Source organism: Lactuca serriola, chromosome 2 (genome assembly GCF_051521515.1).
Source record: "Lactuca serriola cultivar US96UC23 chromosome 2, Lser_US96UC23_V15, whole genome shotgun sequence".
Classification (NCBI taxonomy): Eukaryota; Viridiplantae; Streptophyta; class Magnoliopsida; order Asterales; family Asteraceae; genus Lactuca; species Lactuca serriola.
Genome location: NC_136409.1, coordinates 193,029,825 through 193,052,925, shown reverse-complemented (window position 1 = coordinate 193,052,925; position 23,101 = coordinate 193,029,825). Strand labels below are relative to the sequence as shown.

At 36.4% G+C, this 23,101-nt stretch overlaps 1 protein-coding gene and 1 pseudogene across 13 annotated transcripts; both read right to left on the bottom strand.

The window, feature by feature from the left end:
• Positions 1 to 1,821: 1,821 nt before the first annotated feature.
• On the bottom strand, positions 1,822 to 7,928 carry LOC145087910 (uncharacterized). 13 transcript variants are annotated; one of them, XM_079026025.1, is made up of 13 exons: positions 7,697 to 7,928; positions 7,493 to 7,588; positions 7,251 to 7,370; positions 6,625 to 7,152; positions 6,409 to 6,471; positions 5,725 to 6,296; positions 5,468 to 5,641; positions 4,548 to 5,397; positions 4,350 to 4,468; positions 4,143 to 4,247; positions 3,343 to 4,068; positions 2,999 to 3,221; positions 1,822 to 2,879 (listed from the first exon to the last, which is right to left on the bottom strand). In XM_079026025.1, the coding sequence occupies exons 4-13, from the start codon at positions 7,136 to 7,138 to the stop codon at positions 1,990 to 1,992; spliced, it is 4,236 nt and encodes a 1,411-aa protein (XP_078882151.1). In that variant the 5' UTR covers positions 7,139 to 7,152; positions 7,251 to 7,370; positions 7,493 to 7,588; positions 7,697 to 7,928; the 3' UTR covers positions 1,822 to 1,989. The 13 variants fall into 13 exon arrangements, with proteins under 13 accessions (XP_078882151.1, XP_078882152.1, XP_078882153.1 ...); XM_079026026.1 differs by having other exon boundaries at positions 6,625 to 7,146; XM_079026027.1 differs by having other exon boundaries at positions 7,294 to 7,370.
• Positions 7,929 to 8,302: 374 nt separating this feature from the next.
• On the bottom strand, positions 8,303 to 12,347 carry LOC145089903 (BTB/POZ domain-containing protein At5g41330 pseudogene; annotated as a pseudogene).
• Between the last annotated feature and the right edge of the window lie 10,754 nt (positions 12,348 to 23,101).

Below are 23,101 nucleotides of genomic sequence, written 5' to 3'. Positions count from 1 at the left end.
ATATTGAAAGCATGACATATGATACGCATATGTTATTGTTGTTCTTGTTCCCTTTTGCTTCTGTCATATTGGTATATATAAGGCATAAGATTATATTGTATCTATTTATTGAATTCACTAAACATTATCACTTATCCCTCTCAATGTTTAAACAATTGCAGGTGATGAGTAACCAATATAGTTTTATACTGCTGAAAGATTTAGAATAGTTAATACTATTTCTCTGTATTTTAATGTTCATGTATGTATATGAATAGTAGATTCCTGGGTAGATATGAAATGTAATAAAACTTAGTCGGTTTGTATCCAATCTTTTGTAATCACTTTATCAATATAAAATATTGTTTTATAAATATGCATGTAGCATGTTTTGAGAAAGTAACTTAAGAATAATGTTGGAATAGTATGAAAGTTTGGGTCTTTCATAAATACGAAAGTTGGGGTCTTTCAATGAAGGTAAGGTTTCTCACTGATAAGACCCTTTGCACCCTTACTGCCGATGTAATCCACCTCCGATGAACTATTCCTCCATAATCTCCATCCTCTTCACACCCTGTAGAGAAATCGATGGCCTGGTTCTTCAGTTTGCTGCAAATATGAGTTTTAGAAACCAAAGATTGTAAAGGGTCTCTTCTTTTCCCCACATTATATACCTTATCTCCTCATTCCTCACCCCCCCTCCCCCCCCCCCCCCCCCCCCGCGCCCTTTGTTGCCGCCCCCTCACAGCAACCTTAATTTCCAATTTTCTCACTAGCAAAACCTTACACACTTTCGATCAACCTAGATAGCAGACCAAATCTGAAACTAAATCACCACCAGAAACCATGGCAGGAACATATTGCCTCCTTGTTCGTTGTTTTCCAACGAACCCATTTTGAGTTAAGGTTTCGTATGAACTAATTAAGGGTTTTAAATTTTCAAAATCAAGATTCATGGTATCTATTTGTAGGTTTTTTCTATATCTTAATAGCATTGATTTGAAGGTTATTGGTGAACTTTAATGGGATCTTACGATTTGTGATGATACAGGAAGAAACTGTGGCACATATAATACATACACATATAAAATACACACATAAGTGCTTAGAGGGAAAACCACAGGAGAAAAGAGACATTGTCGGTATTTTCCTTCATCGAAATTGCACAAGGGAGCAAGATCGCGGATTTCTTGAGCGAGAATGTGAAAGTGAAAAAGAATCGATACATTTTTTTCCACTCATGTGTATGAGAGAGAGAGAGAGAGAGAGAGAGAGAGAGAGAGAGAGGGAGAGGGGGTACCGTAGGTTGGGGTGGTTAATGGGTAGGGTTTATTTTTCTTTTATTTCTAGTTATAAAATTATAAAAGTATAAAGTGATTATAAAAAATGAAAAAAAACAAATTAAAAGGGTATTATAGTCTTTTTATGTTTAACAGGGACCAAAACCACAAAATGTTTTCATTTTTTGACCATTGGTGCACACTGAAAAGATTTTGGACTTCATCCACAACCACAGGACCAAATTTGCAGTTTAGTCTATGTTTACTGTTCGAAAATTGGCATGCTGTCAAAAGTTTAAATGTTTTATGCTGTGAAGTGTTCCAATGCATGAGTTCTGTTTGATGTATATGCTTAGTGGTTCAGGTTGTAACAACACTTTCGTAGATCCTTATCTTCTTTAAAGAACTATTTGCATGCTGATATGTTATCGTTCATTCAAACTTGGTGATTTTGACGTTAGTTTGTGTTCTAAAATGCATGATTTTTATTTGTTGATTTTAAATAAATTATAATAACATCAATATTATTCTTGGTATATGATGAATGTATAAATCTGTAACCTCTCATTAAACTATATCTTGTATATTAATATAAAATCGGAGATTAATCATTGTTGTGGGTTTAGAGAAAAATATGGTTCTAGTGTCTAGTGTCTACTAGCAAATGTAAGGATTTTCTTGAAAGAAAAGTTTGTTAAGAAAAACAGGTCTAGAAACTATAACACTACATTTAATCATCATCCGACAAACAAACTAGGTCACCATCACCACATTTACCAAATACCTCAGATGGAGATGGAGATGGAGAAGGCATCGGCAACACATTATCTTTCTGATGAAAACCAGCTTCTTTATCAACATCCATAAGCAAATTCATAAAACCACCTGATGATGATGGTGATGGTGATGATGAGCTATAAAGACCAGTCTGACTTACAGGTACCGATGGCAGTGAGGATGATGATGTGGCAGGTGGATGCTGCTCAGGTGGTGCTACTGGCTGTGGCTGAGCAGGGTGGCTGTTATGGTTTGTCGGCATTTGTGATGATGGTGGTTGAGTAGGGTGGCTGTTGTTATGATTTGTTGGTGTTTGTGATGGCGGTGCAAGTGGTGGTTTAGACGGAGTATGAGAAAAAGTGGCGGAGGATGGCGGCAGGCTGCTGGATGCATGCTGACCTAACATCACCCTGTGCTCTGTCGAAGGCTTAAAAGGTCGAATATGTGGGGCCGGAGCACGGATTTCACCGGTTACTCGTGTGTTTCTGATAGAAGGGGTGGTGGAGGTTATATTAGGTGGTGGTTTGTTTGGTGTGCTTAAAGGGAGGCTCATTTGTGGTGATCTGGTTGGTGGTGTGCTTGAAGGGTGGTTCATGTGTGGTGGTAGTCTGGTAGCGGAGCTGTTGGTAGGTGGTGGTATGGTGGTGCTGATGTTAGATGGTGGTGGGGTGATTGGGTTGGGGTAAGATTGTGGTCTGGTAGGTGTGTGTGAGAAAAGATTTGCAGACTGATGAACAATTTGGGGTGTTTGGTGCAGCTTGTTGCTTCCGGAAGATTGACCTGGTGAAGAGAAATGTTGACCATGAAAGTGATGCAGATGCTGCATTTCTCCTGTTTGAAAAACTGCAGGTCATACATATAATATGGATGGTGACAACTAAAAACAAATCATTTTGACAAGTGTAAATACTAAATAGAGACAGATATATCAATCTATCAACAAGTCAAGAAAGAAGACCTACTTTGTATTTGGGAATGGTCAAAAGGGTTGAGATCTCTGCATTTTGACCTGAAAGCGTCCGCCAATATTTTATTCCTTACCACTTTATTAAAATTGATATCAATTTCATTCTTTTTTGTGTGAAACGCCAGCTCAGCTTTATGAGATTTATCATCATATTTACGATTAAGCCGAGCAAGAATTTCTGCTCTTTCCTTCTCATACTCAGCTTTTAGCTTCACCTTCTGCACAAGCACAAAAACAGACACCAACAAGCTTTAAATATTAATTCCTACTACACAAAAAAAAATGTTTATAAATAGTCAAGTAAAGTAAGGTAGTCAAACGGGATTAGATAATACTCACAATAGCTTCATAAAAATTATTAACAGTATTCTTCAGTTCACTTAATTTTTCCAACTCAGCTTGAAGTGGATCAGTAGAAGATGGCAGCATCCGTGTGGGCCCGAACCCACGGTTATGACTTTCAAATTCTAGAAGATGATTAAAAAGGTTTGGCCAAGATTGTGTAGTAGTGTGATTTGGGTCATCTGCAGTAGTCTCTAAAACTTGAGGAGGTGCTTCATTATGCTGTTGTTGTTGTTCAGCCTCTGTAGTAATCTGATTCTGATCATCATCATCAACTTTTTCAGCATCCTTTTTAGTTTGCAGATTATCTTGAATTGGAGAAACTAAAGGCTGAACTGGAGCAGGAGGTGCTACTTTCTGCTGTGATGCAGGTGCAGGAGGTGAGTGTGGGTGTGAGTTACTATTATTACTATTATTATTATTGGAGCCATGAGAATCATTCTGATCTTCCGGAACATCTGACATGTCAGGACTGATAGTCACATATTCATCTTCTGGGCTGCCTAGAATCTCCTCTACTTTTACGACATGTGGGTTATTAATTTCATTGCTTTTCTTTTGGCTGTGTGTGTGAATTAAAAACATCTCTTTTGCTTGTTCCAGTTTCAAGTACACTGAGTTTGTTTCCTCTTCTTCACAAGTGAAATTTAAGCGCTTCTTCACAATAAAAAGGCTTTGTTTCCTATCAACCTTCTTCTTTAACAATGCACAACCAATCCAACACTGCAACAAAAAACAAAATTTAATAAATTATAGTACCAGTTAGTAAAAAAATTTAAGATTCGAAAAGAACAGACCAGAGATATTAAGAACGCCTGCACTGTATTTGCAGGTTCCTTGTTCACTTGATAATTCTCAATAACATATTCAAGAAATCTTTCCACCATTTTCTTCACTTCCTCCTGTACATGTTTACATTTGGAAATAACAAGATACATACAACTATTATTATTCACTAGTATTGATATAAACTATATGAGAAAAAAAACAAACAAGAAACATACCGAGAGCTTCAGGACTCGACATAGTTCAGATATGTTGAGTTTCAGAAGGTGTCGAAAGCTTGTTTCATCACATGAAAAGCTGTCACCAGGGGACAGTTGTGACCCATCACTGGAAATAACTGTAGAAAGTATAAATGAAAATCTTAAATTCAGAAAACATTATTATAGTAATATGAATATCACTAATTTATTATTTACCTGTACACCCTTCTTTGATTTCACCTTTTTCTGTTACAGGTGTAGTCTTTTTACGTTTGCGTCCAACATCATCACTGCTAGCATTTGTTTTCTCAATTGACTCATAAAACTGTGGTCTTTTCCTTTGCCTTGGAGTTGAAGTAGTCAAATACTTCCAACATGGATCCCTTCCAGCCAACAATTTTTTCCAAAATGTATGCGGTTGATCGCCATCTGGCAACTCATTTGGCATTGGGATATTTTCACTACTTTGTTGAACTCTTGTAATTATTAACTTGGCTGGATAATGTTTGTCAGAATTCAAGTTTAAAAACTCCACCATTAGTTCATTCAACAAGCAGTCTTCAGATGATGTATTCGCATGGTGAAACTCGGTTAATTTGCTGAAAAGATATGTAGCACCCCACATGAGTAATGCATCACATGTGCTCCTACTTAGACTCTGTAATCCTTTATCAATAGTTGCATTGTGCTCTGAAAGTTTGAGAATTTTCTCTTCTAGTGTCCAACAAGTATATAACCGGAAAATCTTGATTTGTTCTCGATTTGAATCGATTGCAATCCTCTGTAATGCTCTTAAATCATTAGCAGGATTCCACTCACTGTCGAATATGATTACAGTGTCTACTGATGATAATTTTATGCTTGGAAGACACGCACGATAATCTAATAAGAAGACGAATCTACCCATTTCTTTACTGTTGAAGTTATTTAAAGCAGCATGTCTCTTTGAAGGGGTAGTTATAACTGCATCAACACGTTCATAGGAGTCTTCACCAAATCTTTGACGAACAAAATCATCCAATATGTCTCCAATAGAAGTTGAATCTTTTCCAGAACCACTTAAAGGCTGTAAGAAAGAGAAATTTATATCTCACCCTATAAAGAAAATGTCATAAACAGATTAAATAAAAACATACCTGAAAAAGAATAAGTACTCTGAGTTCACGTTTTCTCATCTCGGGAAGTATGAGGTCAAGAAACTGTAGCTTGCCACTTGCTTTTATGCCAACTTCTAGAAACTTTGCAGGCTCAAGATCCTTTGTAAGGGCACCTTGAAGAGATTGATCAACAATGTAGGGGTGATCACAACACTGCAAAAGGAAACATAAGATCAACCAAAGAAATGAAAATGTGCATTATGCATTGTGCTATTTAGTGATTAAATCTTCAAAACCTTGCGATTAGAAACAAGAATGTCATGAAGAGCACCAACAGTATCACTTTTTGAACACGAACTAAGAGCCATGGCATTTGTAAGTAGCATAGAGCAATACTGTTCAAGCTGCACATTGGATATCTGAACAGGAACCCAAAATTCTTTAATATCTGTGCTAACATCAGGATCTGTCTTTTTTGAAGATGATGAGCCTTTGCCACTATTTGGTGTCACAGTCACACTGCCATTTTCAATAGACTCACCATGAGGGGATTTTTTTGAAGGAGAACCAACATGTTCTGCTTCTACTTGTTCTAAATCCACAAATCCGTCATTTGATATATCTTTTACAGCATCAATTGGATCTCCTTCAACTGTTTTGCTATTTGGTGATTCTTCTACTTCAATGGGATCATTTATCTCTTCTACACTAAAGTTTGTAAGACTAGAATTTGACGTGCTGCATTGTGCTTCAGAGGCTTTCTGAGTAGATTCTTCCCCTGTTCTATCACTGCATTCTTCAACTTCATCATCATCTTTATCTTCCACGGACTTGGAGCCACTATTTTCGTTTTTGCTATTATCCACATCTATGGTCCAAAATAAATTGAACACATGATAATCTACTAATTTGGAGCAACTTTTGCAAGAAATGACAATAAAAATATCACAATTTTAGAAACACTTGGTAAGAAGTTGTACCTCTGTTGCTGCTGGAAGTAGCTTGAGATGACTCATCTTGACTTTCTTTATCATTATCATTACCTACATGCCAACAAACAAGAGTGTTAATAACATAGATGTTCATTTGCCAAAAGAAACTGCAGATAAGTTTCAATAAAGATACTAGTTACATAATGAATGCTAAACTGGAACTGAAGATAGATAAAATAAGGCAAACTAGATAAGTTCACCCACCTGCTTCAGTTCGTCTTCGTGAAGATCTAGATAAAGCCTTATCAACAGAACTGGTGGCTGCTCTCTTCCTTTTCCTACCACCAACATCCAAACTCTGCTTTTCTTGTCTCTTATCTTCTTTAGAGTCCATCTTCAAAGTCCTTTTAACTTTTTCATTCTTTGACTTCATACTTGATGAAGTAGGCTCTTCAACAAGCTTCTTTGTTCCCGAAGAACCTACAGAGGTGTTTTTCTTACGTCTATCATACCTCTTCAGAGGAGTTGTCATCTGTTCCTGGGTTCTCTTTGATTTCCTCAAAATTGGAGGACTATCTGATGGTTTATTCTTCTCCAATCGTTTAGACTTACGAGTACTACCTGGAATTTCTTTTGCCTGTTTACTGGATGCTGTTTCTCTGGATGACCTTCTTGAGCTAGATGTTTCAGGAGATGCATCTTGTGTTGCCATTTTCTTCTTTGACTTAATTCTTTCATCATTTTTTACCTTTTGACTACGATGGTTGTCGTTTGCCATCCTAGCAGCTGAAACTGAAAAGGTCTTAGCTAAAAGGTCAAGTTTGAGATAGGTCTATTGGAGTGTTTGGATGTGCCAAAATCAGATAATGGTTTGATGAAATCATGCATACTTAGGTATTGAGTATTTATCCTCCATATTCGATTTGTTCCTACCTCCAATCTGATTAATTTGAGTTTTAAAGAATCAGAAAATCATAATCATAGTCCTTTTGGAGCACGTCCAAACGCCCCTAATGTTTACAAACGCAATGTGAGATTCACGCAAGAAAATCCCTAGCATTGTGCCATATGTAGATCATGGCACGGCTCAAATTGCAGAAGATACATTCGAAGACCTAAATTAACAACTTACTCTAATTTCGTGTCATCATACACAATCGGAAAGCAAGTGATCGACACGCATAACTGTATGAACTCCACCTAATTAGCATTAAATCCGCAAATGTATCTGTCAAAACAAAATCAATCACGACTAAAACAGCATCTGAAACAATAATAAGCACAAAAACAACAAGGAATAATAAACTACAGATCAGAATTTCAACGAGAGACAAACCTGGATTCAATATTAGGGTTTTAGATGATTATGCATGCCATGACTGTTTGTTCAAGTCGATTGAAGATTTTCTGGCACGCAAACATAAAACAGTCTCCGACTGGAGCATCTACACACGCAGTTTTAAGCCTGATTTTCCGGCTCGTAAAGGAAGTACACAAGGGTTGTTTTTCATTGGGGAAGTGGCAAAATTCGTTCCGATACACCGAGGTTCCGTTGAGTTTACTACTATTACTCAAACCAAACCAAACAAACCCAAATAAAATATAGACAAAACTTAAAAAATGATCCAAAAATTCCAAGTGGTTTTTGAAAATATCAAGTTTAGTCCTTAAGTTTAAAAAAATTCGCATATGGTCCCTATGATTTTAAAACTTTTAACATATGGTCCTTTTCGCTAACTCTGTTAGCTTTTGGCCGTTAAATGAAGGGTATTTCCTTCATTTCACAAAAGATTGACTATTTATGAAGTTTTTTGTTATTTAAAAAAATATATAAAATATATAATTATTTAAGACAAAACTTCAAAAATGGTCCATGTGGTTTCCGAAAATATCAAGTTTAGTCTTTATGTTTAAAAAACCTCACAGATGGTTCCTGTGGTTTCAAAACTTTTAACAAATGGTCCTTCCGCCTAACTCCGTCAGCTTTCTACCGTTAAGTGAGGGGCATTTTCGTCATTTCAATACACAGGGACCATTTATGAGGTTTTCTCTATTTAAAAAAAAAAAAGAAAAAAAAATATAATTGTTTAATTAAAGGGCCTCTCTCTCTCTCTCTCACTCAACAAATTGTTGATATTTCCTAGTAACGAACATTTTGTTTCCACCAAACCCTAGATTTGTGATCCTATTTTGTCCTAAATCCTTCGACCTACCCAACATGTTCTTCTTAAAGACCCTCTCTTCTTTCCCATTTTTACCAGTTCTCAAAGAACCCATCAAAACCTTAGACCACAGCTCCAATTCACCTTCTTTACTGCAAAAAAAACTTGATTCCCATGACTTTCAATCTTACAACCATACCCTTCTTTCTTCACATTCATCACTTTTATTGAATCACCAAGACAATTCCAAGAATTATCTGACAAAATGTTCCTAAAATCAATGTATGAAACCTCTCCAAAATTTGTTCCGATCTTGAAAATAGATAAAAGGGTATCATAAACTGTGATATCCGAAAAGCAATCCACTTTCTCTTTTATTTTTCTGAAACAAGATTCTCGGATCTTATATCCCAAAACTTGATGTTTCCTGAAACGCCAGATGGTCCACTGTGAGACCCAGAAGCCATTAGCAGTTTAAGACTTGGAATCCAATTCAATTTTGTTGATGGAATTGCGGAATCATGATCAGCACCAAAGATTACATTATGCCCAATTTCTTATACAACTTTGAAGCTATTATTTAGGTCATATACCAACATAGAGTTTGAATTCCTACGACTTGATTCAAAACTAGTGAATAAAAGCTCAAAACTAGTGAATAAAAGCTCAGGGGAAGTTCCAGTTGCTTGAACAATTGAACCAGATTTGGTCACATTTTCCGAGTTTACAGAGTTATCATTCAGGTCGTATACCAATATAGAGTTTAAATTAATCGAATAATCAACTCCGGTACCCACTAAGAACTCGTTGGCGTTGGATACGACGAAAGGGGAGCATATGTTGGTTGTAGCGTGGTATAGGTACCCAGGATGGCAATCACATAAAGAAGAGTTGGAACAGAAGGAATTAGTGCTTGGGCACTGCATTTTTGCAATATTTGGCTTTGGGTTTCAATGATTATGTATAGACAGAATTGGGGTTTAGGTTTTTGTATTTTGCTGGAGATCTTAGAGAATTTAGGGTTTGTTTGTGTAGGTGAAGAAGAAAAGAATTTTTAGAAGTTTGTGTGTGTGTGAGAGAGAGAGAGAGGCCCTTTAATTAAATAATTATATATTTTTTTCTTTTTTTAAATAGAGAAAACCTCATAAATGGTCCCTGTGTATTGAAATGACGAAAATGCCCCTCACTTAACGGTAGAAAGCTGACAGAGTTAGGCGGAAGGACCATTTGTTAAAAGTTTTGAAACCACAGGGACCATCTGTGAGGTTTTTTAAACTTAGGGACTAAACTTGATATTTTCGGAAACTACAGGGACCATTTTTGAAGTTTTGTCATTATTTAATAAAGGGTCTCCCCCATCTCTCTCCCACTCACTCACTCTCTCTCTCTCTCTCTCTCTCTCTCTTTCTCTCTCTCTCTCTAAAGAACCCATCTTAAACTGGATCTTCACTCCATCGATGAATTTATCTTCCGCCATATCAAACGAAGAAGACTTATCCCCTTTCATCATCAAGACCTTCGCGTCAGGTAAGCTCGAAACCCGACTCCACCACCTCCGTCATTTTTGCAAATCCAAAGAGTCTGAGATCGAAGAAGTCAGCAAGCTTCATTATCAGGACTTCATAATGGCTTTCGATGACCTCTGTTCTACTATTTCGACTTTCCGCCCGTCTGCGAGGGTGCCTTTGAAGACGAGACCAAATTGTCCACATCTGATTATTTTTTCTTGATCCAAATTGTTGGTTGATTTCAAAAGATCATTGAAGGAAAGATCTTTGTTGTTTTCGTTCGATTTTAGGAAAAGAACGACTAGTCTCGATTCGTGTTCTTCTTTGTTGTTATCGGTTTCATCTTCATTTTCTTAATCGACTTCTTGTCTGGTTGTTGCGCAAAAAACGATCAAGAACATAAGTAGAAGAATGAATAATGTTCCATTCCGATTCCGATTTCTATACCTACACTTGCACCTTTGCCTTACCTAGATTTCCTATTTTGGGATTGTGGAAAGAGTTCGTTTGATTTCTAGCAAGTGTAATCGCATAACTGGTTTCCTTCGAAACTTGAATTTGTAAACAGTGTGAACTGACCTCCCTTTGAATTGCAACTGCCTGCTATATGTTTCTTGTATTGATTTGGGGGTGGCTGTATGCGCTTCAATTAAAGGGATAAAAGGGGATACATTATTTTCTTCTTATGTTATGTATTTTCTTGATGTAATTAAGGTGTCGATACTTTTCTTTCATATAAATGGGAGCCGGGTTATTTCTTTCACATAAAAGGGTCTTAATGGAAGCCAAAATCTTGTTGTGATAGCGACGACTTTAAAGGTGGAGCTAGATCTTAATCCATCGATTGAACTAGATAGAATGAATCATTAATGTGTGTATGTGAAATGGAGGGAGAGTGAATCATCAATGTATGTGTATGTCTATGTTGGTCCGATAGAGGTTGCAGAAGAGAGTGATATATGTTCTTCAGTTCGATGAGAGAGAGAGAGAGAGAGAGAGAGAGAGAGAGAGAAATGGGGTTAGACCCTTTATTAAATAATTATGTATATTTTATTTTTTTTAATAACAAAAAACTTCATAAATTGTCCCTACGGAAGTGAAATGACAGAATTGCCCATTCACTTAACGGCCAAAAGTTAACGGAGTTAGCGAAAAGGACCAAATGTTAAAAGTTTTGAAACCATAGAGACCATCCGTGAGGTTTTTTGAACTTAGGGACTAAACTTGATATTTTTGAAAACCACAGGGACCATTTTTGAAGTTTTGTCTAAAATATATGGGTATTTGAGTTATTTGGATTTTATTTTATTTTTTGTATTTTTTTATAAATACCACAAAAATAATTAAGTTTTTATAAAATAAAATAATTTGAAACTTTGTTTTTTTTCTCAAATTGGTCACTATCTTTAAGCCTTCCGATATGGACCCTTCTTCACACGTGAAAAGCTGAGCCGACATAGATTTTCACACTACAAACATATTCTTCCACCGCAAATAATATTTTGACTTCAAATTCTTCTTCATTCTCCGATGATGGTGATTTGTTTCTGCACACGTTGTCAACGGCAAGCGAAATGCTACGTCAAAAAGTTGAAAGTTCAAATGTCGAAAAGAGGCGTAGAACGGTAGAACTTCGATCAACCGAGGATTGTATCGCGGCAAACGAACTTTTTGTACGTGATCACTTTACCCCGTATGGTTTATATGATCTATCGAAATTCGGAGACCGTTTTCGTATTAGTAGAAATTTTTTTACGTATAGCTAAAGATTTGGCAAAGACTTATGAGTTTTTTTAATTGAGATGACATGCTATAGGTAAACGTGGTTTTACTACAATTCAAAAATGCACAACCTCTCTTCGATAATTGACATACGACATAGTCGCAGACACATCAGATGAGTACTTGGAAATGTCTGAGAGGATGGGTCAAGAATATACAAATCTTTTTTATGAGACTATGGGTATGTTATAGAGCTTTACGATGACATATACTTGCGAAAGGCGACAAGAAGTAATGTCGAACAGTTGTATGTCGCACATCAAGCTAAACACAGCTTTTTAGGAATGTTTGGTAGCATTGATTGTGTTAATCTAGGACTTCGTTTTTATTCTTTGTATATTCATGTAATAAAAAGGTTATTAGTAAATCTAGTAGTTGAGGCTTGAGTTTGACTTGATTCCCTTAAACAGATTTGACGTTTGTTCCCAAGGTACAACAACCTTAACAATGTGTACTGTCGGATAAATCCACTTTCCTGAAAGAATCGTCGGAAGCAGGTGTACAAAGAAGGAGGAGGAAGAGTATTTCCATTCATGTGTTGAATGAGACAGTGGATGTCTCCTTTTATAGATGGACATGCAACGGAAACAAATCAAATCATGATACGGAATTGATTGAGGCATTAAATGACAATAAATGCCATTAAATACGTAATTAATGCATCCGTTACAAAATTCAAAGCAGGGACCAAAATTGTCAAGTTTAGAAAAAATGAGGGTTGCGCGAGCCCGAGTTTTCGAAGTTGCATTCGTGTCCGTAGGTAGCGCCCATGCGCAAGTTCGGTGGTTTTGGTCTACGAAATCCAAGATTTGCACCCCTCTACGCATGGGTTGGTCTTGAAGTAAAACCATAGACATAAGCTTGTAAGCCTTTCATGCATTCAACCTTATAAACCTAGTTGAGTTTGGTCTTTCAACCGATGTGGGACTCATTCCCACATTTGTCTATTTGCTAACTTTATTTCTCAAATACCCGTCTTTGCGTATCAATATCTCATTCACAATACTCCATTTTGGACATATAATATACTGTTTCAAAGTTCTCACGGAGGAGAACACAAACCCACTTAGAGGTAATTATATATACAATATATGTATATATTTATATATGTCCAAAGTTAATAAAAATATAAATATTTATACCAAATTTTCCAACAATCCCCCACATGAATGGAGATCGATCTATGCATATCAAATTTCCAAACGAAATTTTCAACAGTTAAAACTTGCATAGGATGGGTATGTATTACCCTTTGAACTCTCCCTTAAGAATTACACTTAATCTCCTAGCAGTTGGTAGATCTTGATGTCTTTGAACTGAGCTGCCATTTGTGTAGAAGACAATGTAACTCTCACAGGACTCTCCCTGACAAGGCCATATCCTCATATATGTGTTCTTTTTGGTCATGAACACTCACCTAGTTCTGCAAGAGCTTTAGGAATTGTGCCCCCATAATTCCCTTCGAAGTGACCCCACTTCTCTCTCACATAGGTGATTCCAATAATCATTAAAAACCATATGTATAGCCTAATTTTGTCACTACATATAGGAATGTATTAGGAAGTAAAGATCACCCCCCCACACACACACACAGTTCTAGGTTGTCCTTTTGAACCCAGATCATGGGATCTCCAGTCTTCTGGGTAAGGTTTCCTTCATATGAATTTATTCATTTACGGGCTTTAGTACCATTCCTCTTGACGACTTATAAACTACATCTCTACTAAAGCCTTTTGTAAGCGGCTCCGCAATGTTATCCTTTGACTTCACCCAGCCAACCGCGATAACCCCTGTAGAGATTAGTTGTCGTATCGTTTTATGTCTACGTCTAATGTACTTTAATTTCCCATTATACATTGTACTTTGAGCTCTACCAATTGCCGATTGGTTATCAAAATGTATATATATGTTCGTTACCGACTTAGGCCATTCGGGAATGTCCTCTACAAATTGACGTAGTCACTCCATCCCTTCAGCACAAATATCTAAAGCGATAAATTCAGATTCAATCGTAGATCTGGATATAACTGTTTGCTTGGATGATTTCCAGGCTACAACAGCATCTCCAAGTGTCAACACATATCCATTTGTAGATCTTGAATCTTTTATGTCAGATATCCAATTTGCATAAGTGTATCCTTCAATAACTGTTGGATGTCTGCCATAGTGCAGTCCATATTCTCGCATGTATCTCATATACCTTAGCAACCTAGTAATACTCTTCCCGTGTTCAGAATTGGGTTTACTGGTATATCTACTTAGTCTGCTCACAACATATGCTAAGTCGGGTCTGGTACAACTCATTAGATACATCAGACTCCTAATGATTCTTGAATATTCCACTTGATTAGTTGTTTGTTTTTTCGAAGAGAAAATTCATGAAGTATGTGGACCACCTCTCCAATCCTTTGTAGCAGAAGAGGTGGAACAAATGGTTGCAGCCTGTAATAAGAAGTGTGTTTGTTTTTTAACATCTGCAGACTGCTGCAGTAAACTGAAATTTAAATAAACTAATTTTATAAACTGAAAATAGTTCCCAACACGGAAATTTTAATAATTCTACTATTAAAACATTGAAAGAATACTAAAAAGAACATGTAAAAAACAAAAATATAAAACTTTTAAAAGAAACATAAAAAATATAAAAGAATTTAACAGTTTTATTCTAGAAAAAAACTAATTTTAAAGAACATAAAAAAAGAAAATAATAAAAAATTAAGAAAGTATTGCAAACCATGTCTACAAAATTCGTAAAAAATTACACACGTTAAAAAAGATGCAACTGAAACTGAAAATATTATTAACAGAAACGGTAAAAAAAATTAAAAACATCAAAGTTTTTTTTAATAAAATCAAGTTTAAAAAATTTGTGGAATAAAGAAAATTTGTATCAAATCCGTAAATAAAAGTTTAAAAAATCAAAGTTTTTTTTTAATAAAAGTTAAAACAAAAGTAAGTTATACCAAAATTCTAAAAATGAAAGTTGAAGAGGTTTGAAGAGGCAAGTCAAGTGTTGCACCACGCAGCACACGCGTAGAGGTTTTGTAGTCTGAAGTCTTCTAAAAAACAAACTACTGCGAGAAGGAAAGTGTTGCGCGTGTGCTGCGCCGCGTAACAAAAAGTGGTTTGAAGAAGTTTTTTAAAAAAAACAAATTGCACCTAACACTATCACCTCTATTTTTACATAGATGTTGACTTGTGTCAATTGGAGTTCTAGCTATACTAGTATCTCTCTTAGCAAATTTCTCAAGAATCTTATCCACATAGTGTGTTTGACTTAAAATCAAACCACTTTGGTTTCTTATGATCTTGACTCCAAGAATCACATCCGCTAAAACCATATCTTTCATTAGGGTTGTTCACTATTCGGATAAAACCAAATTATCCAATTGGACTATTTGGTTCAAATATTCGGATTTTTGGTTTGGTTTTCAACAAAACCAAATTATTTTTTTGGATTTCGGATTTGTTTTGGTTTATAAAATAAGAGCCAAATAGTCCAAAAAAACCGAATAAACAATTATTATTTATCTATTTATAATATATATCCATAGTTATTTATTAATTTTGTAATTTATTTTTTTAAATAGGTTCAGAATGTTTCAACCGATAAAAAAAACATTGATATGCATTTTCTCTCAAAAGTTTTCTATCTATAAAATATTTAACTATAATATATGTTCTTAGTAGTTGTTTATAAATTTCAAAACTCAACCGAATAATTTGTTTTTGCTTATTGTGTAAAGTTGGGTAATACTCCCTCCGTCCCAATATTATTGTCCACATACCACAGATAAAAAACACACAGATTAAGAAAATCATTAATTACTACTAACTTTATATAATAAAATGACAGTTTTGTTTTTACTTTGCATTTAATGTTCCATTATATGCTTAGTTGGTTAAGTAATATTGAGGAGTATTTTGATAAAAATGTTATTTATCTTTAGAAGTGAACTATTATTTTGGGACAAACCAAAAAGGAAAGATGGACGGATGGAGTATTATAATTATATGTCGTTTTAAAATGTTTTGGTTTTTGAAAACCGAATTATATAAAACCGATCCAACCGAATTGTAATTGGATTGGATCGGATTTGAATTTAGATTGGACTATTCGGATCCATCTTTTAAAAACCGAAATGAATTTGGATTCATTTGATTGTATCGGATCAAACCGATCCATCCAAACGAACACCCCTATCTTTCATGTCGAACCTGAATTTCAACATATCCTTCATGGATCTTATCATATTGTCATCACTACCAATGATAAGCATATCATCAACATATAAACACAAGATAACATAACCATGAGTGGTGTTTTTCACATAGATACACTTATCACACTCATTGATTCTAAAGTCACTTTCCATCATGACTTGATCATACTTTTAATGACATTGTTTTGGAGCTTGTTTTAATCCATATAGAGACTTAACAAGTTAACAAGTTTACAAACCTTGTTCTTCTGTCCCAAGGCAATGAATGCCTCAGGTTTCACCATATAAATTTCTTCAACTCCCATTTAGGAAAGCAGTTTTCACATCCATTTGATGAACTTGCAGGTTTCTAATAGCTACAATGGCAAGAACTAATCGAATGGATGTCATCCGTTTTACCGGCGAATAGGTACCACAATAATATAGACCTTCTTTTTTTTCTATAAACTTTGATTACTAGTCTTGCCTTGTATTTATCAATACTGCCATCAAGTTTCATCCTTCTCTTAACAATCCAACGGTAACCTAGTGGTTTGCTACCTGGAGGTAGATCCACTAGTCCCCACGTATGATTTTGTAAGATAGATTCTACCTCATTTTTTATGGCTTATTTCCATTGAGGTCCCTCAAAAGAAGTAACCGCCTCTTGGTAGGTTTTAGGTTCACTTTCCACCACATAGGTGTAAAAATCATCACCAAATGATTTTTCAAGGATTTATCACTACTTTAGCTACTTTAGCAGCCTGGCATGTTACTCGACATTTTCGATTATTCCATTTCTTTATGTTAACAATGTACAGTGGTCAAATAAGATCATTTTCTTCTCGGGAGCTTTTACCTTTTTCCATCGTGTGGGAATTATAATTAATTTCGGTTTATCTACTTCTATCCATGTAAGGAGGAAAGACACATCTCTACTCAGCCACAAAATTTATTTTGTACACGGCGGGAGGTTCCATTTTTCTCTTAATGGGAGTTCTGGGTGTCGGTTTATATGGTTCTAATGAACCGACATTAAATTTTGAAACATCATTGAATCAGTCGTATCCTATGGCTTTGGAAATAATATTCCATATTGGATTTTTATTGCTTTTGCTGTCAAATTACCAATTCTACCCCAACATACATTTTTACCAGATACCCACGGAGAGGCACATTATAGTACTTGTATGCTTCTAGCTGAAATTTTATTAAAAATGGTAGCGTATGGATTGATTTGGATTAACATGTTATTATTACCACACGCTCATTCTATATTTTCTCCTTGGTTGATAATAGTAGGTACAATACAAATAATCTATGCAGCTTCAACATCTCCCGGCCAACGTAATTTTAAAAAAAATTAGGACCAAATACAACAAGCTTACGACTCTAATAGAAAGAAAGGGTAAGCTCTCTACTCTATTTGCTTGCAATGTTATGCCTATCAAAGTAGGCGAACGCTTCTGTAACCTTAGACTCGTTACGCTGTTCGACTGAACTCGTTTGTAACAACGTAATTTTTCAACCAAAATTTTCATTTTTAACACAATAAAAACTTGTATCATAATTCTCAAAAACACATATTTCTCAAATGTCAACAAAAGGAAACACAATCCTAGAATCATAAAAACAATCTCCTGTCGGTATGTACAACCATGTCGGTGCCTTGTCGCGATCCTTGGAACTACCTGAAACACATAACACATAACACGGTAAACATAAAAGCTTAGTGAGTTCCGTAAAATACCACACACAACACATTAGCTACTCGAGGCTATAACTCAATTAGACCCTCTGGTCAATGTGTCTCAGTGGGACCCTTTGGTCCCACAACTCATATGGACCCTCCGGTCCCTCAACTCAGCATCACAATATAATACTCATAAAGCATAACACAAGTAAATAGCAGGATATCTCGTTACACAATTCATGCACATAAGACCCTCTGGTCACACATAAGGTTTACCACTCAAGGTAAGTATAGTGAGAAGACTCACCTCGTAAGCTAACGAATGAAAATCTCACAATCGGGATCGTGATCTCTACTCTCGGGTCTAGATCCTGCCTAACACATAATAATTATCCATAATTAATATTGGCCCTCAAGAAGCTAGACTAATCCTTCTACAACTCACAGAAGTGTAAAAGACCATTTTAGCCTTCCAATGCTCAATAGCCCTCAATCTTGACCAAACCTTAAAAGTCAACAAAAGTCAACAGCAGGAGTACGTGGCGCGTACCAACTCTGTACGCAGGGCGTACCCCATGGCTAACCAGAAACGGGAAACTCGACCCCCTACGATGCACGTACTGGGATTACGCCCGGCGTAAGTCCCGGTTTCACACTTCTCGTGGTTTTTGGTCTGAATCGGCTAAGATAATGGCTCAAATCCCATATCTAGTTACTCTAATGCCTCTTCATCCATAAAGTCAGTGACTTTAAGCCTTTGCATGGCTGTAAAGGTCACCAACCCCCAAATCATGCCATTTCCTTCCTTAAAAGACTCAGAAATCATGCATGATCAACTCTTAATGACCAAGATTAGATTTTTATGGCTCAATAACACAAAATAAGCCAACATGGGACAGATCTCGGGTTCTAAGGGCTTATCAACTCATAAAGCCATCAACTTTGGGGACAAAAACCCTAAAACACCCCACACATGAACACATCAAAAGAGTAGGAAAGCTTGGAGCTTTTTACCTCCAAATGAAGCCTCTCCCACTGCTAACCTCAAATCCAAAAGCTTGGGCTCTAACTCCTTCTCCAAAACTTCCTTTCCACTCCAAAAGCTCAAGAACACACCCACAAGCTCTCAAAGGCACTCTCTTGCTACAAGAACGAGATTTAGGGTTTTGGGGAGGTTAAGTCTCTGGAAATGGTGGCCACAAGGAGGCCATAACACTCTTTAAATAGGAGACACACTCAATATTAGGGGTTACAATCTAGGCTTGGTACGCACCGCGTACACCTTAGTATAGCCGACGTACTAGGCGACCCTTCGCGATCAAACACGCGCACGAGTACGCTGAGCGTACACTTTAGTACGCCCCGCGTACCCGTCTACCACCCTTTTCTTATCAAGGACCAATATGGACAATTGCTCAAAGATTAGGGTTCACTGGGTATACTTGGGTTTTTGGATGTTACATCGTTGGCTCCACGTCCAACGAAAGTAGGTAACCTTCGTCACCGTTGGTTCTCGTAACCAAACCTTTATTATTTTTTTTTATTATGTCTTTCTTTCTGAAGGGCTTGCGGTTCATCACACCAACGACTTTCAGTGAACTGTTGCCCTCTTACTTTTTCTGAGTTCTATCTCTTCTTCCTCGGACTGAGCTTGTTCTTCCTCTCGAAAAACTTCGTTGTTTGGTAAAGATGGGCTTTCAAACTCCTTGTTCACACAAGTAAATAAATCTTCAAAGAATGAAGCATTCCTTGATTCTATTTTGGTATTTTTGTGTATTTCATGATTCTTAGAATCATGCACAAGAAAACGATAAGCACTACTACTTTGTGCCTACCCAATGAATACACAATCCACTATTTTAAGACCTAACTTTCGTACCTTAGGCGGTGGTACAACAACTTTAGCTAGGCACCCCCACACTCGTAAGTACTTATACGATGGCTTTCTTCCCATCCAAAGTTCATACGGTGCTTCATTCTTTTCTTTGTGAGGTATCTTATTTAGAAGATAGTTAGCCGAAAAAATAGCTTCCCCCCACATTGACTGGTTTACACCCGAACTAATTATCATGTCGTTAACCATTTCTTTCAAGGTACGACTCTTTCTTTCAGCAATTCCATTGGATTGATGTGAATAGGGTGATGTGGATTCATGACGAATTCCATTTTTCCCATAGAATTCAACATAAGGTGAAACATATTTTCCACCCTTATCACTTATAACTACTTTAATTCTCTTGTTGAGTTGATTCTCAACTTCATTTTTATACAAGACAAACTTATCTATTGCTTAATCTTTACTCTTAAGTAAATATATGTAACAATATTTCGTGCTATTGTCGATGAATATAATGAAGTATTTGTTCCTACCTTGAGTGGGAATTGACTTTAAATCACACACATCAGTGTGGATTAAATCAAGAGGTTCAGTGTTTTTTTTTTATTGTTTGGAAAGACAATCTAGTTTGTTTGGCTTCAACACATGTGGGGCATTTGTGATTTAAGTCAATATTAAATTTTGGTATGTAGTCTAGTTTAATTAATCGTTTAATAGAATTGTAATTTACATGTCCTAAGCGACCATGCCAAACATTTGAACACTCAAGAAAATAAGCAGAACTAGAACTTGTTTTATTCATTTTGTTTGTAACCATTACATTCAATTTGAACATGCCATTCAAGGCATATCCTTTCCCCACAAACACACCATTCTTGGACAAAACAAACTTGTCTAACTCAAACACAAGCTTAAAACCAAACTAATTCAACACACCACCCGACACCAGTTTCTTACGAAGTTCAGGAACATACAAAACATCCCTAAGTTTCACATATTTCCCCAAAGTCATTTTTAGGACGACATTACCAACACCTTTGATATCCTTAGTAACTGCATTTCCCATGTAGAGATTTTCACCATCTTCAACTTCCTTGTAGGTGTTAAAAACACTCTTATCATGACACACATGATGAGTATCTCATGCGTCAATCCACCACTCCTTTGAATTCGTATTCATGAGATTCACCACAAAGACCATAGTCGTGAGATCAGTTATCATGGCCACCAACTCTATGCTATCATTCACCATGTTTACTTGACTGTTTTCCCGCTTAGGTTGCGGGCACTCCGAAGCCTTGTGAACCGGTTAACCATAATTGTAGCACTTGAATTTCTTATTGAAAGTTCCTGCCTTGGGGCCTAAGTTTTTTCCATTTGCTTTCCCTTTGTGAGGTCCCTTGCCTTTGCTCTTGGAAGTGTGACGAGCTTCCACCGTATAAACCTTAGAAGATTCAACTTCACTGCCTTTCTTCAAAGCCATTCGATTGTCTTCTTCAATGCGAAGACGCACCGCCAGTTCCTCTACAGACAACTCCTTTCGCTTATGCTTAAGGTATTTTTTGAAGTCTATCCAACCGAGAGGAAGCTTTTCAACCATTGATGCAACTTGGAAAGACTCATTAAGGTCCATCCCTTCTTCATTGTTATCATGTATAATGACCTGAAGGTCTTGGACTTTACTCATAACAGATTTTGAGTCAATCATTTTGTATTCCAAGAACTTAGCAACAACATGCTTCTTGGTACCAGCATATTTTGTCTTATACTTCCTTTCTAAAGACTCCCATAGTTCCTTAACAGTTGCAACTTTACAATAGACATTATAAAGTGCATCAATTAGCCCATTCAACACATAGTTGTGGCGTAGAAACTTTGAGTGCTTCCATTCCACTGCATTCAAAGATTGAGCAACAGCCTGTCCCTCAACAATTACAAGAGCAGTTTCTAGGAACCGATCCAAGTTCAAAATGGTCAAGTAGAATAGCATCTTCAGCTGCCGCTTCTTGAAGTTCAAAACAGAAAATTTTTCAGGTCACTCGGCATGATTAGCCATGATGTTTGGAACAGGTGCATTTGGGTTCACAGCAGGGGTACCAGCAGCAGCTCCAGGAGTTCCAGTCATTCTGAAAGAACCGTAATCACAGTTAAATTGATTACAAGAAAAATCAGCACACAATCGATTTAGAATAAAAATACCAGAAACGAAAGAAACGAAAAATTTAGAACAAAGAAAACTTTGTTTAAGACTTCTACTATAGGACTTCATTTTTCTTCTTTGTATATCCATGTAATAAAAAGGTTAGTAGTAAACGTAGTAGCTGAGGGTCGAGTTGTACTCGATTCCCTTAAAAAGATTCGTCGTCAGTTCCCAGGGTACAACATCCTTAACAATATGTATTGTCGGATATATCCACTTGCCTAAAAGAATCGTCAGAAGCAGGTGTACAGAGAAGGAGGAGGAAGTAGAGTATTTTCATTCGTGTGTTGAATGAGACAGTGTATGTCTCCTTTTATAGTTGAACATGTAACGGAAACAAATCAAATTCGTGATACAGAATTGATCGAGGCATTAAATGCCAATAAATGTCATTAAATACGTAATTAATGCATCCATTACAAAATTCAAACCAGGGACCAAAGTTGTCAAGTTTAGAAAAAACGAGGGTTGTGCGAGCCTGAGTTTTCAGAGATTCATTCGTGTCCGTAGGTCGCGCCCATGCGCATGTTTGGTTCTTTTGGTCTATGAAATCCAACATTTTCACCCCCTACACATGGGTTGGTCTTGAAGTAAAACCATAGACATAAGCTTGTAAGCCTTTCATGCATTCAACCTTATAAACCTAGTTGAGTTTGGTCTTTCTACCAATGTGGGACTCATTCCCACATCCATCTATTTGCTAACTTTATTTCTCAAATACCCGTCTGTGAGTATCGATATCTCATTCACATATACTCCATTTTGGACATATAATATATCGTTTCGAAGTTCTCACGGAGGAGAACACGAACCCACTTAGAGGTAATTATATATACAACATATGTATATATATATATATATATATATATATATATATATATATATCCAAAGTTAGTAAAAATATAAATATTTATACTAAATTTTCCAACAGATTGTACAAATTGGGAGTGGGCAAATTATCCCAATGTATAATGAGGTCAATTCACGCGAGGTGATCATGGCGGGTTTATTGTTATGCTAGAAGCAGTTGTTTCACATTACCTATGGTTTTGGCATGCATTCTTTGGTATGGTGGGGTCAAACATTGACTTAAATGTGTTTGGGACGTCTCTGCTATTTAATGACATTTAGCAATCCAAACATGGCATACGTTGAGAATGGACATGAATATAATCTAGGGTATTACATTGGTGATGGATATATCCAGAGCACGCTATATTTGTCAAGTCATACTAATATCCGAGCGATGAAAAATGAAGATTGTTCAAGTTATCATAGGAATCGACAAGGAAGGACGTGGAACGGGCGTTTGGTATCCTCAAATAAAAGTGGAACATAATCAAACAACCGAAACGAT